The sequence below is a fragment of the Peromyscus leucopus genome, chromosome 7 (assembly GCF_004664715.2).
Source record: "Peromyscus leucopus breed LL Stock chromosome 7, UCI_PerLeu_2.1, whole genome shotgun sequence".
In the NCBI taxonomy this organism is placed as follows: domain Eukaryota; kingdom Metazoa; phylum Chordata; class Mammalia; order Rodentia; family Cricetidae; genus Peromyscus; species Peromyscus leucopus.
In genome coordinates, this window is record NC_051069.1 from 44,676,289 (window position 1) to 44,691,346 (window position 15,058).

At 51.4% G+C, this 15,058-nt stretch overlaps 1 protein-coding gene across 1 annotated transcript in view; it reads right to left on the reverse strand.

The window, feature by feature from the left end:
• Nucleotides 1-15,058, reverse strand: part of Igsf9b (immunoglobulin superfamily member 9B) — a 57,017-nt gene that overhangs the window by 12,713 nt on the left and 29,246 nt on the right. The window contains 5 exon segments of the mRNA XM_028883051.2: nucleotides 2,199-2,320; nucleotides 10,212-10,461; nucleotides 10,464-11,863; nucleotides 12,388-12,433; nucleotides 13,068-13,229. Coding sequence (XP_028738884.1) covers nucleotides 2,199-2,320; nucleotides 10,212-10,461; nucleotides 10,464-11,863; nucleotides 12,388-12,433; nucleotides 13,068-13,229 — 1,980 coding nt within the window.

A 15,058-nucleotide genomic window follows, 5' to 3' on the forward strand; every position in this document is an offset into this window, starting at 1 on the left:
AGGGGGAGGAGGAGGAAGAGGAGGAAGAGGAAGAGGAAAAGAAGCAGAAGAAGAGGAGGAGGAAGAAGAAGAACAAACAGTATGCTCTAGAGAGAGAAAGATGGCAGTTATGCCAACAGAGTTTAAAACTTCTACTTGATGCAAGGAAAAGCTTCTAGAAGATTTTTGTGTGAGAGTGTGTGTGCATACAAGTGTGTCTATAAACACACATGTTAAAAAAAAAAAAAGAGAGAGCTAGAGCTCACTCGGGTGAAAGCCAGAGTATTGGAAGTTCAAGGCCAGACCTCCATAGTTTCAGGATAGCCTGAACTGTACAGTAAAATCTTGTCTCAAAACAATAACAAAAATAATTTTCTTTTTCACTGCTTCAGTATTCCCATTCGCAGACTGATAGGAAACCAGCCAACCCCAAAGGCAAAGTGATCAATGAGTGATGGCTGTCTCCCTAGGTAAGGTTCAGCGTGTCACCTCTATAGGATACTGTAAGAACGTAGATGGAGCAGGAGGGCAACTGCCAGGTACTGCACCAGTCTAAAAAGGAGAGGAAGGGACTGGAGTTTCCATTTTTGCAGTGAGAACAACCAAAGAAGAGCAGATACATTGCAAAGGTTGACCCAACACACCTCACCAAAAGGATCAGATGTGAGCCATGAGGGCGAAAAAGTCCGGGGAGAAGCTGAGCATCAATGCAGCATTTACACACTGAAGAGAAGTAGAAGAGGTTCAATGGCCAACCGGAAATATAAGGTGTCCAGAGAAGACACCTGGGCTAAAGGCAGACACCAGAGAGGGATTAACACAAAGCAGGCACAAGAGAGAACATGTGCAGCTGATGTGGCCTATTTTACAATAATTAGGTGACATTTATTTATTGAAATGGACAGTTGTGCACTTCACAACAATGTTTTAATGGAGAACGGGTCACATATTCAATGACAGTCCCATAGACTGTATTACATAGTGACTGTCTGTTTAATATAGGCATAGTCTGTGAGGGTCACACAGTACCCAAATCATTAACAGTTCATTTCTCAGCATGTAGTACTATCATTAAATGACGAGCATGCCCACACACAAAAGGAATATATATGTATGTATGTATGTTGTGTATATGTTTAAATTGAATGAGTTTAAATTCAGCTTTCAGTCAATCCTGACCCAAGCCCCAGAAAATACATTTTTGCTGAACATGGCAGCACACACCTGTAATCCTAGCTATCAAAGGGTTGCAAGAAGACCAAAAGTTCAGGGCCAGGCTAGGCTACACAGCTAGTTTCAGGCCAGCCTGAGCTATCTAACCAGACTCCGTCTCAAGACGACAGGATAATTTTCTTTTTTTCTGCCTTTGTATTGTCATCAACAAACTGATAGGAAACTGGCCACATTCAAAGGCTAAGTCATCGATGACTTCTTGGCCTCTGTGGGATACTTTCCCACACCTGGCTTATTAAGACAGTTACTCCACAGTAGTCATCAAAGATCTGCAAAGAAACTGCGGAACATTCTTCCTGGACAGGCTGTCATAACATTCTTATAAGCATTGATACAACGAGAATATCTAATAAACATCAACTGCTTTTCTAAATGAATGATCAATTCTTTTTGCACTATTTCACAAGCTACCCATCACTGCTGGATATACATCAACTGTATTTCAGTGGAAGTGCCCTTTAGGAGACAATGGGATTTCACTCTCTCTCCTTAGAAAAGGTTAGTCAACACAGAGACTGGCCCATGCCACATGACCCTAAGCTCCATCACGCCTGCCCTGTGTTCAACTAGAGGGCTTGAAACGGTGACGGAGAACCGTACAAGGAGACAGGGATAACAGCAAGGTGTGCTGCAGAATGGGAAAGACTAGGACACTACTTACGTTGCTCAATAACACACTGAAGCAATATGGTGCACTTTCTAAAGCTGTGAATACAGAAAAGTCTCTACAGGCACACATACTCTCAGAGCAATGGCTCCCCAGGGGGGAGGAAATGAACGGGGAAGGGAAGGCAATCATATCTTTCTTGTGTTTTTATATGGAAATCACGTGTGCATTATTGAAAACGAACGTTTAAAAGGAAATCAAGAACAAGAGAAGCTGGCTTCACTTCTAGAGAACACCCAAGGTTGGGATCCTGGGCCCACAATCCTCGTCAAATGGGACAAGCACGGTGGAAAGAGGAGCGGAACTTCCCACCATTTACCGGATCGTTTCTTTGACTTCGAAGAGCCCTTGGATGACTTTTTGGGCTTCTTTATCCGTTGGTATCTCAGAGCCTCCAGCCTCTCAGGCACAGCAGCGTTCCCGGATGCAGGTGGAAGTATTCTGCAAGGAACAATTAGAGAGGCACAGGTCAGCTCCCAGAAAGGAGCCTTTGAAGAGGGCTGGAAGAAAGCCAAAAGGCTGCCCATTGAAGGATGGAGCCCAGGGATGGAGTCCGGGCTGTCCACAATCATTCCCGGACACTTGCCTTCCTACTGCTCCTGGAAAGGAGAAAACCCGATAGAAAGCTCCAGCAGCAGGGGACCTAGCTCAGGTGGAAAGCAACCTGTGGAGCAATCGGAAGACCCTAGGAAAGGAGAGAGAGACTTTAATGTAAGCCCACCATACATCACTTAGGCTGGGAAAAGCAAGTGCCAGAGGAAGAGTCGCTTCCTAGAACTCACCATCATCAAGACCTTTAAGTAAAAAGTGAAGAGCAGATTAAAGCAGCAGGAGGTGAGCAAATCCAGTCCCAGCAAGCTGCCTCCCATCTGTAGAGACAGGAAGGAGCAAGTAGCCAGTGAGGTGTGGGCTCTGCAGAACCCAACTTCACAGAGCTACTCCCTCCATCTGCAAGATTCATCTAGAACCTCACAGCTAACTGCTGTGGCACACCAACATCTTCAGCAGGCATGTCTGCATGACACTCCGCAGACTAGGCTCAGACTTCCTCAGTCTCATAAGAAAATAGAAGAGAGTAGATGTAGATTATGACAGGGCCGAGTGTTCAAATCTTACGGCCTCACAAAGTCCTCGCTGTGTGTCACTGGTCTCCAGCGAGTTCTGTGTCTTAAGATTCAACCTAAACGTTGAGATTGTTGAGAGAGGAGACTCCAGCGAGCTCTGTGTCTTAAGATTCAACCTACATGTTGAGATTGTTGAGAGAGGAGACTCCTACATATTGACCCTTCTTTCTCCACCCCAGTTATGGGATGGATCAAGTCAGCCATTTAACCAGAACCTGTGCAACCTAGGTCACAAAGAGAACCAAAGCAAGCAGAAAGGAGAATAGTATTGAGACACTGTGCCTATAGAAAGAGCTTTTCCGAAGAGTCATAAAAGACAAAAATAGAGAAGACGTTATCCATCTCAGTTTTTCTCAAAGTAAGACAACTTGGAGCCTGAGGAACAAGGAGGGCAAGAGAAGGGCAGGGCATGCTTTCTTCCCACAAACACTGGTATTGGAATGAGACCAGCAAAGGCAGGGACTCTTTTGTCTCCAAGCACCACATCTCCCTTCCCCACGTCCATCACAGTGAGGTTTTAGCAAATCCTGATTTAAAAAAAAAAAAAAAAAAGACACCCTGATAGTCCTGTGAGAGCCAAAGAAGTCATCAAGGGTCCGCAAGCTATCTGAGGTAGCAGGGGAGAGTGAGGGGGCGGCAAAGAGAAAGGGATGAAAAAACAGCGTTTCTCCAACATGGAAGGCCTCTACAAGCACTGGGAAGAAGAAACTTACAGACTTGTGGTAGGTAAGCCTCTGGTCTCTGGAAGTAACTGGCAGTAAAGGAACCTCCATCTTCCTTGATGGATGCCATTTGTTCCCAAGTCTTTTAGTGCATTGAGGATCAAGAAACACTCTCAAGTTCAAGTCAGAGGCAACTCCTTAACATTCCACAGCCCCCCCCCCCACTGCATCACTATACATCACACAGGTACCCACACCCCATGGAAAAGGGATCTAGTTCACAGTGTAAGCAAGGCCCCTCAAAGACCCAATACGCCAGTGCCCAATCCCTCTCCCTTCTCCCAACCCAGTTCTACCCAGAGATCTTCCCCAAAAGCTGCAGCTGGAAGGGATTTTGGAGGAAGCCTGCATTACCCCTTCTCAGCTTGGACAATGTTCTTTGTGTTGCCTGAAAGGAAAATCAAAGACATGAATCCTCCACCATTTGCCATCTCTAATCCAGATCCTGGCCAGTATTCAGAAAGGCCATGTGAGGTGAGATACATAGTCAGAGGAGACAGGTGACAGGCAGGAACAGTGCTCCCCGACACAATTCTTGATGACCCACAGTTGCAGCACAGTTCTCCCTTATTCCCTAGCCAATAGGCAGAAGCAGCATGGGAGCTGCGTCTCCCTACTGTGTGGACGGTAGGATGGGAAAAACAATCTACTAACACATGATAGCCAAGCAAAAGGTGAAACCACTTTCCATGTGCTCCATAGATAGCCATGAGTTCAAAAGCCAGTGCCAACCCAGCCAACCACAGAGAGATCCCTTGGTGGTGGGGTCAGGACACAGGCTATACAAGAAGCTGGTACAGAGTCCCCCTGAAAATTCCCAATGATTCTTCAAGGTAGAAATTTTCAGAGGGTGGGATACCAATAGCAGAATTAACATATTATTACTATTATCATCTGTATTATATAATGGGTGCTTACCACTTACCATGTCTGTAATTAGTTTAAGAGGTGAAGACTACATTAGCCATATTCTAGATGAAGGAGGTCAACTTTAGAAAAGAGAGCAACTTAGCCAGATATAATCCATCAGACAGACTCTTCAGTATTAGGCTAAACCGCTCTTTAAATTTCTTCCAGTAAAGTGGGTACAGAGGCTACAATAGACATAACAGAGCTTCCCTCCTCCCGCCTGCTCTGCAGTCTACTGACCGATGCCACCCTCTGCTTCAGTGTGACAGAATAAGACAGACCAGGGACAGGGCAAACTGCTAAAGTTTCATCTTCAGGCACAAACTCCCAAACAACAATGGCACTTGGAGAAAAGAAACCAATTTTCACTTGAGAAGCAGCCAAGCTCCAGACCTTCCAAGATACCTGCTGCCCACCTGTGTGAGCTCCTGGCTCAGGACGCAGACACGGCAACACAGCAGACAATGTCTCCTGGAGGCACCAGGATATACTTGCGTAATGCCAGGCAAAAATAAAAGCAAGTCTTTAGCAGGACAGGTGGGAAGAGAAGGACAGACACAATGCATCTGTTTTGAGTGAGCTATACAGAAAAGACTTGAAACATTTCCCAGTACACTTTAAGAACAGCACCGAGAGTCCTCTGGTTATCAACCTGCCTCCCGGTTTTAGGAAAGATAACTGTGTCTCATGTCAATACCAAGTCTACCTGGCAACCCTCCCCGACCTTTGAAACTTTTGGTGTTGGTGTCTGGGATAGGAATCAGGATGAAGGACGCGTAACTCTGTAATAAACCTGACTTGACCTGTCGGTGAGGTGGTTACGACAGACTCCAACCCTGGTCTCCCAAGGTAAGGCTCTCTTCTCCTTCTGGCCAGTCTTGACTTTCCTCCACATAGAGGAATTCTGCACACTTCAGGTCCCCTTCTCCCAGGAGATGATCTGATATACTACTGACAGACAAAGGCCTCCAAGCCTATGAGCTTTTCTGGTCTCACATTTCATGTAAGTCCCGGTTCTGCGATCTGGTGGTGGTCCTTGCAGCTCAGGATTACCAAAAATTGCCAACACGTACTTTAAAATCCACCCTCATGCCAGTTGACGCAAAATTCCCATCCCACCCATTCAACCCAAGAAGTCTTATCTGCCTACCAAACTGCTCCCTAGAACCACTAAGAAAAGATGTAGCAGATTTACAACATAGGAAAACCTTAGGCCAGGAAAGTCAAAACCCAGCTGGCCATTTCCTTGCTTTAATGCCCTAAGAACCGGCCATTAAGACACATAAGACAGCAATTCTTGACACGCCTGGGAGCCTCAGCTAAAGTACTGCTTCCATTAGACTGGCCTGTCAGCATGTATGTGGAGCATTTTCTTGATTGCTACGTGCAGGAGGGTGTAGCCACTGTGGGCGGTACCATTCCTAGGCAGGTAGGCCTGGCCTTTATAAGAAAGGTCATTGAACATAAGCCTGGGAGCAAGCCAGTAAGCAGTGTCCCGCCACGGTCTCTGCTTCTCTTCCTGACTCCAGGTTCCTCCCTTGAGCTTTTGACCTGACTTCCCTGAATGATGCATCCGTAAGTCAAATAAACCCTTTCCTCCCCAAAGTTGCTTTTGGTTATGGTGTTTATCATAGTAACAGAAAAGGAAATTAGAGCAACACAGTTCTCCATGACTCGCCCAGATAGTAGGCAGAAAGAAGTAGCTTGGAGGCTGCCTCCTGTCATCATGGGTCAAGAGGCAGGGAAATCTATTCAAGCACATATAGTAGCCAGGGAAAAGGTGAAAGCATTCTCTGTGTACCCCACAGAGAGCCAGCAACACTCAAGCCAGCACCATGCCAGCCCAATCACAAAGGGATCTCTCTCTGGTGGGGGTCAGGGTGCAGACCCAGTGTTCTGCCTCAGGACTCCGGAAACACTTGTATCCAAATGGGGACTCCTTCTTAGAATACACCTAAATAAAAGGGGATCAGGTTAGGCTTTCCAGGTCCCTGACAGAGGGCACAGTAGGTCATAAGGGGAAATGGAACTCGACAGAGATGGAACATCTGAGTCTCAGCAGCATCAGAGGGACACTGAGTAAGTGGCTGGGCCCCCAGTGACCCACGGAAGAATAGACCCGCATACTGAGATGGGAGCTGGGAAGAGGATAGAGAGGGCAGGGTGGGGGAACAGCAACAGGGATGAACAGGAGGAAAGGACGGAAACTGAGGGGAGAGAAACAAAGCAAGGACAAACGCAGACAAGAAGCATCACAACTTCTCCAAGCAAGACCAGGGGACACATGCAAAGGCGCAGCATGAAGACAGCCTCCAGGGAGGAGCCACCGCTTCCCCATGGCCCAGCAGCTCCTGTGCCCCAGGGACTCTTTCAGCAAGCAGGAGGATGAGCAGAGGTTCCTGTTGCCTAGCACCACAAAGGCCTAACTCGGATCATGTCCAGGACTTCATTCTTCTGGGCTAGGGATGCTAGCCAGGCCCGGGAGAGGAGCAACCGGCCCTCACTGCTGCCCCTGGATTCTGGGTTTTGCCACAGTGATAATGTGGCTGGGTTCTCTCAGATCTGACATGATGAAGACATTGGGGAAGACAGGGTCAGTGGAGTTGTCGGGGGAAGGGGGTCAGGGCGGGGGGGTGAGGGGATGGGACTGGAAATCACAGATGAGAGGAAAAGTCTGTCTAATTTCCAGGAACTGGGTAAGAGCTGCCGTAGGGCTACCAAACCTCAGGGGCCACAAAGGAGCTCTGCCAGGGAATAGTGGGGAGGCCAGGCATGGGGCAGGGAAGCTAATCAATCTCCCCACTCTGTAGCATCCATCCAGGAGGCCCTGGAAGCAGGTGAGCTCCCAAGCGCTATATGATCCTGCCAACAGAGGTGGCTACAGGCTGACATTTAGGGCCTCTGGGATACTGACTGACAGTTTTATAGCTGCGGGTCATAAAGAAACGTCCCTGCAGTCTCTTTATGGGAGGCCTCTCTGATGACACAATGAGATTTATAGTCCTAAGTTGTGAAGAGCAGCCCGCCATGGCGTGTGTGAGGAGGGAATCATGCGGCTTCTTCTCACTTGGAAGCCAAAGCACCAAGACAAAAGCTCCCTCCCTCCCTCCCACCCAGGAGCCTGGTGCAGTCTGCCATTCCTACAGCATGGGCAATGGAGCATGGGTAAAAAACAAGCATCTCTTTAGGTTGCCTTGACAGAGAGGGAGCTCTGAGTGTCCCGAGCATCTTGAAGAGATACCTGTCTCCTTCACTGGGAGCCCCTTCTTTTGGATTCCACCTGGAAGGATGCTAGAGGAGCCAGCCGCAGCAGGGGAGGGCACCGTGCTGATCACTTGCGTTTTCAGCTTTTTGCCAGCTCAACTCCCTTTTTCCTGGCATGAGTTCTCCCCAGGCCTTTTCCCAAGAACAGGACCCAAGGAGGCCAGCAGAGCCACTACAGGGGCCCTGAAAGCAATGTGGCTCTAAGGACGAGGTCACATTTCAGTCCGGCCACAACCGCGAAAGGGTTGCAATATGCAAGGAGCATAGGAGTGGTTACACTTCCCCGCTTCCGAAGACCTGGAAGCCACCTGACCCTGAGGACCCAGATGGATGTGGAAGAGGGATCTCTATCATTAAGAGCCCCAGGAAGGAGGGGGGGGGAATCCCAGGGAAAGCTCCGAGTTTAGGGGGAGGGATTGGCAGGAGGACGCTATCCCTGAGTCTGCTGGGGAAACTGAGCAGTGGGGTAGAGAGGATGAGAGGACCCTGGATCCCTTGATGGACCCAAACAGGTCCCCAAGGGTAGAGATGCAAAGCTGATCGTGGAAATTCCAGGTCCTTTGGGGTTCATGCAGGGTCCTGCAGCTGCCGTGAGGGGTCTATGTGGGTGTTGGCAGCACGATGGCAAGGGTCTGAGTGAGAACAGCCTGCGTCCCGTTCTGGAAAGGTGGGTGTAGGCTTGGAAGTCAAAAGCTACAGCTAGGCAGTGCCCCGGCATGGCCGGCTGGACAGCTGGAGCAGCAGAGCAGTGCGATGTGGGGAACCCAGAAGCCATGGGAACCCAGGAGCAGCAGCTGCCCAGGTAGGGCAATGAGGGGATGTGTTTCTGGATCCCCTCTTACAGAAGCAATGGCCCTGCTGAAGCCCCATCCACCTGCCCGCCCCGCCCCGCCCCGCCGATGAGCTCCCTTACCTATTGAGCTGAGGAGAGGCTTGTCTCGACAACACTGCCCAGATAGCTGAGATAATCAGAAACAAAGCAGTTACCAACACCGGCCAGGTGAACCACCCACGCACACCCAGAGGGGAGGAAGGGGGCACAGCGAGCAGAGACCCACAGGCGAGGCCGGAGAATGGGTGAGGGAGAAGAGAGAGCCAGAGAACCAAAGGCATGATGGAACAGAGACGGTGTGAGCGGGCTGTACGAGGCACAGACAGGGAATGACGACAGCGACTCCTGCAGACAGAGGCGGGCACCCTAGCTAGCCTCTCCGATCCCCACACAGCCTGCCCACCAGGAGCGCCCACCTTGGCGCCGAGGTAAGCTTGCAGTTTCCAGCGACCAGAATGGTGGGAGGGGGAGGGCTGGGCTCCCTCCTCTTCCAGCTACCTCCCATCCCCCCACCAGCAGGACAGCCTTCTCTACATCAAGAAGAGAGACGGAAGTATTGAACCCAAGAGAAAGAGCAAGAAAGAGAGGGGAGAAAGGATGAGGGTAAAGGCAAAGGAAGAGGGGTAGGGTGGGCACAGCAGAGGCATGGCAGGCTCTTCAGAGCAAATCGGGTCAACCTCAAGGCAACGGAGAAGGAAAAGAGGAAGACAGACTGACTTGAAAAGGAACAAAGGCCAGGAGGAAGGGAGGAGGGCAGGTGGACAGATGAAGAGGTACAGACAGGCGTCCAGGCCGACTGGTACCTGGAATACCAGCTGCTACAGTACAGAGTGTGCTCTCTCAGATGGGCAGATCTCGGGAGCTTGTCTGTCTGTCTGTCCCTCTGTAGCTTCCTGTGAGGCACACAGGTGGGTGGGGATATGACTCTCCCCCCCACACACACACACACAGGTCTGAGCTTGCTTTCAGCCTCCAGGGGTACCTTCCTGGAGAGACTATGGATGACCTGGAGTTCAGCACTTTACTGGGCATGCTAAGGGGCCCCTGAGCAGCGGCCCTGTTTGGTGCAGAGTGAAGAGAAGACTCAGACATGAGATCTGTAGGCAACTGCAGAGAACCACCACTACCCAACACCAAGATCGCAGGGATGTGGTCCACCTCCACCTCAAGGGCAGCATTCACAGACATCACTGCCTGCTATCCTGTTCCCTTTCCCTCCCCCACATTCCTGATACACCGAGAGCCTTCACCAAACTCTGGGCTGGGTGAGGCCACTCATGAAGCTCCTGGCAGGGTACCAGCAGGTGAGCCCATCAGTCCCAAGCGAAGACACTGCCAATGTGTGGCCAGAGCTCCTCTCCCAGGGCTGGCGCAGTGTGTCCCAAACAAAGTCTGTTGTTGGGATGTTGGGGAGGTAGGGGACAGAGTAAGGCCTGGGGAGCTTGGCCTGAAGTAGGCCAGAGACAGTGGTTTACACTCACCCTGAACTAGGTAAGGTTGTTGGGGGCTCTGGCCGGAGTGGCTCCTCCCCCATTCTGCGAGGGGAAGGCGTCTGTCCAAACACATCCAAGTTGTCCCCTGGTGCAGGAGGGGCAGGGCCCGGTGGAGGAGAAGGGTAGCCTGTGGCCAGAGTAGTGAAGCCCATGGTGGACCTGTAGCTGGGGCTCCCACTGCGGCTGCTCTGTGAAGGAGATCCAGTGGACGGCGTGGACTTGCGAGAGAAGCTGACGCGGCTGGCGGCTGTAGGGTGATCTCTGACATCTCAGCCTGCTGCAGTAGGCCTGGTCGAGGTCGGGCACGAGCAGCGAGCTCAGGGGAGCCAGTACGGGAACTGAGGGGGCTTTGGGTCAGAGGTGAGAGCCGGGAGGGCTGTAGCACCACTTGATGTAAACTGGGCTCGGCTCGCCGGGCCTGCCGGGGGCTGGGCCGGGGCCGGGGCTGGGGCTCATACCACCGGGTGTCCAGGCCAAATGTGCTGGGGCCACCGTGCCCCCCGGGCTCGGTTGGCTCGGGGTAAGGCAACACCGGTATCCCCATACCTTGGCTGGTATGTCTTAGCTGCCCTTGGCTGACCAGAGGTTGCATAGGTCTGTCCTGCCACTTGGTCGCAGGGGGCGCCGGAATGGGGCCCCTGCCGGGTGACTTGCCTACCCAGCCCTTTGGCGCCTCCAGGGATAGCATGCCTGGATAGGCTGCAGGCACCTGGAGCGGGGTTGGGGGCAGTCCTCGGGGCAGGCAGGCCTTGGGCTGCAAACTCTCAGACACATCACAGGGGTGCAGCTGATGGGGGAACATCATGGCTGGGGTCTCCAGTCCCCCAAAGGGAAATTCTGGCCGGCCCCAGGGCTCAGGAGAGCGCCCTCCTGTAGGTGTCTGAGTCAAGGGCAAAGTGCTGTTGGAAGCATTCTCTCCATTTTCCTCGGGGATGGTGGGGTGGCCGAAAGGCCCCTCGGTGTGCAGGGGTGGGGAAGACATGACTGAGCTCAAGGGGCTGCCCACTTCTGGCATATAGAAGGGTGGAGGCTCCACCTCCCCAGGGCTGCTGCTGCTCAGGTACCCATAATACTGGCCGTGGTGGAAGGGCCGAGGGGCAGGCGGCCTCGCTTGGCCAGTAGCCTGAAGTCGTCCTCCCAGTCCACTGGGGCCCTCAAGCCCACGAGGCTGGAACCGAGGGCTGTATGCTGGTGGTGGCAGGTAAGATTCCTGGCTGGAAGACATAGGGGTCAGTTGGGGCTTCAGAGCAGCCACAGATGTGGGCACCAGTGTGTCTTCATTCTCCTCATCCGACTGCCGGAACTCAGGGTACATGTCCGTCTCCTCGGCGAAGGGAAAGCCCTCGATCCGCCGGCCCTTCACCGAGGGCTCCATCTCAGAGGGGCCCATGACAAAGCGGCCATCGGGGCCTCTGCTGATCAGCTCAATGGGCGTGGTGGCCTCAGCCTCGGCCTCAGCCTTGGCCACACTATACTTTCTGCTGCTGATTGCCCTCTTGGTCTTTTTGTACAAGGACAGCTCTTTCTCCCTCGTGGGGCTCAGCATCCTCTTGGCTGCGGGCTGGCCCTGGTCGTCAGAGGATTCAGATGGGGCACGGAGTGTGCGGATGCTCTCAGGACTCACCTTGCCAGAGGACAAGCTGTAAGTGAAAAAAAGGCACAGAAGGCGATAAGGGGTGCTGTACACAGCCTGCGGCTTCTTTTCATTAACACTGACTCTAAAGGGAACAGGCGTGGATGGGCGGGATATTTTGGTCAGAAACTCTGGCCAGCTCTCTCAATTGTCTAGACACGTATCATCCATTTTTGGAATGAACACCCACACTGCCACTTTTCTTCTGGCCAGCCCCTAAATTTGGTACACCCTGCCTAGGAACGACTCCAGTTTCGTCCCCTAGTTGTTCAAGAAATGCAAGCTAATATTAACACCGACTCTAGGCAGGCAAAGGACGGAAACACTGAAAGGCTAAACAAATAAGTTACCAGCTTGGATCATCTAGACTACACTCCCTCAATCCACGTGGACAACTTAAACATGACATGCCAATCCACAAACACGAAACATCTTAGGGAAATGGGGCCAACTGTAACTCATAGTTTACCTACCTATGTCCAGCCTCCCCCGTCTACCTACAGTAGACCCCCAACAGGCAGAGATACTCACGGAGATTCAAGACTCTTCCTACAGTGAGTGATGGACAGCGGAGGATCTGGAAAGAAAACAAAAGGAAGAGAGCTGAGCCCACAAAACAAAAACCAAAACTGGTACCCGCTCCCCCAGGATCCACAGAGAGGCCCGATGTATAGTCACAGAGGGAAAGCCTTTCCTTGCCTGGTAGCTCTATGCCCAGCTCAGAGGCCCTCTCTCCCTGTAGCCCTGGCCCATCCTCTTCTCTCCAATACCCTTGCTCTCCTCTTCCCCCTTCCAAATCAAGTCCCACTGAGCGTGGAGGCACATGCCTATAATCTAAGTACTTGGGAGGCCGAGGCAAGAGAATCTCGAGTTTGAAGTCAGCCTGGGCTCTCTGTCAAAATAATAATAATAATAATAATAATAATAATAATAATAATAAAAGAGGACATGAAGTGGGGATGGAGCTGGTTGGTGGGTCCTGGAGGGAGTTGGAGGTAGGTGTGTGTGTGGGGAGGAGATAATAGGTATATGGAATTTTCCAGAAATGAACAAAAATATTTTAAAACTGCAACCCCTCCGTCAGCTCTGCCTGCAAGCTCCCGTGCCCCTTTTTCCAGAGGAGAAGCCACTACAGGTGGTTTGCCTGCCTCCCTCTAGAGAACGTCCGACCTCAGCCAGGCCCGGACACGGGCAGAAGGACAAACACCTACCTTTCTTCCGCTTGAGTTTGCGCTTGCGCTGCTTGTTGACAAAGCAGGCGGCCAGCGTGCTGAAGAGGATGGCAGCCGCCAGGAAGCAGATGGTGGCCACTATCCCAGCCAACACTGGCCGGGCCAGCCCATCGTCGGTCAGGTCCGGCTGTGGGAAGATGTCTGCAAGGAAGGCCAGGAGCACTCATGGGTCTCATGCCTGCCCGAGTTTTCCCACCCTACTCTGACGCTTGATCCCTAGGGACTTTTCCCTAAGGCAGACAAGGCTGGGGCCTGACCTCCACACCGGTTCTAACGTGAGCCTCCAAAGGGGTGTAATGAGGGTGGTGTGCAGTGTGAAGAGAGTTAGAAAGGGACAGTCTATGACAGTCAAGCAACTTCCTTGTAGCTTACAAAGAAGAAACGATCCGGGCGTCTTCCCTCATGAGGATAATCCCGAATCATCCTCTGTAGCTGTCTATCACTGTGAGTGCAGCAAAGTACTACCATGCATGCTATTGGGGCTCCCGGAGTAACCCTGTGAGCTACACAGACTCCCCTTCTCTAAGCGAAGACACCGACTGGCAAAGCTTGAGTGACTGGCTCACTCTGCTATTGGTACCCTAGCAGGAGCACAGTTGTTCCGATTTCCAGTCAGGATTTCCTGCCTTCTCCCATGCCATCTGTAGAATGAAGATACCTTGGGGATACAACTCTAAATCGGGGAGAGGAACTGTTACGACAGAACATAGGCCCATCCATCTTCTAACTCCTGATAGGACAGGCTGGCAGCTTCCTACAGCAAGGACTAGTGTATCTTGATCATTCAGGCTCCAGAAGCAGACTGGAGCTGTAGAGAGGAGGAGATGGACTCAGTTCTCCCTCTCACAGTTAAAGAACAAGCTTTATGCAGGATTCACAGGCCAGCTAGTGACAGAGCCGGGACCAGACCCCAAACCACTGCCCTGGACACACAGGCTGTGAGATCAGTAAGTACCACTCTCAAAGAATGCCAAAGGGAAGTCCAAAACATTGTGATATGGCTGGCCAGAGTTTACTTCCACATCAACAATGATAACGGACAGAAAGTATCCATGTCACACTGATGGACCATCATCTTGAAAAATAGGGGCATTAACTACAGGGAATGCTGTTGTTGCTGCAGCCTCGTTCACCCAGATGGGCATGCTTCCTTAACTTTTGGGGGTCAGCCACAAGGCTACTGAGTAAGAACAGTTCACAGAACTGAGCGCGCAAAACACTCAAGTCCTCTACATTGGCTCTGGCTGGAAGCTATTTTTCTAGGTTCTTCCATCTCTCTGCGTCTCTATCCTGGAGGGAAGCCAGAACAGAAGCAGCTAAGTTTTGCTGCCTATGGGAGATAACTTGAGTTTACACAGCACCCCAGGGTGCCTAATATGGGAGAGAGAGAAAAAAATCACACTCTCCTCTTCCCCACAGTGCCCTTGGCTCCACGTCTCTCCTCCCATCTGCCCTTGCCAATGCTGTCATAACTCTGAGAGGCTCCCTACTAGAGCTCTCTGGCCAAGACCCTCGCCTGCCCCCTGGCCCCAAAGGTCTCAGAACACGCTGCTCCCAAGGAAGTAGTGCCTGGGCTGGCTTACTAAGCCAGAGCCTCTCCCGCACCAAGGGCACCACTTCCCTGGGGAGGGTCTCTGCTGTGTTTCGGGAACTGTGGAATGCAGAGAAGACATGTGGAAATGGGATCGGTGCCAAGAAAAAAAAAAAAGATAAATGGAGAAAATGCTAGGGAGTTGGCTTTATTTAGTCTGAGGAAACACACACACACACACACACACACACACACACACACACACACAACTCTAGGGAGAGGAAGCAAGGAAGGGAAAACAACACCAAACAACAATTTTCCAAATAAAACCCACATAATTATAAGGAAGCCTATAATAGGCATCCAACAAACACTTGTTGACCTGCGGGATCTTCCCTCTAATTCAGGGGGCCCGCCCCAGTACACAGCAGTGCTCGAG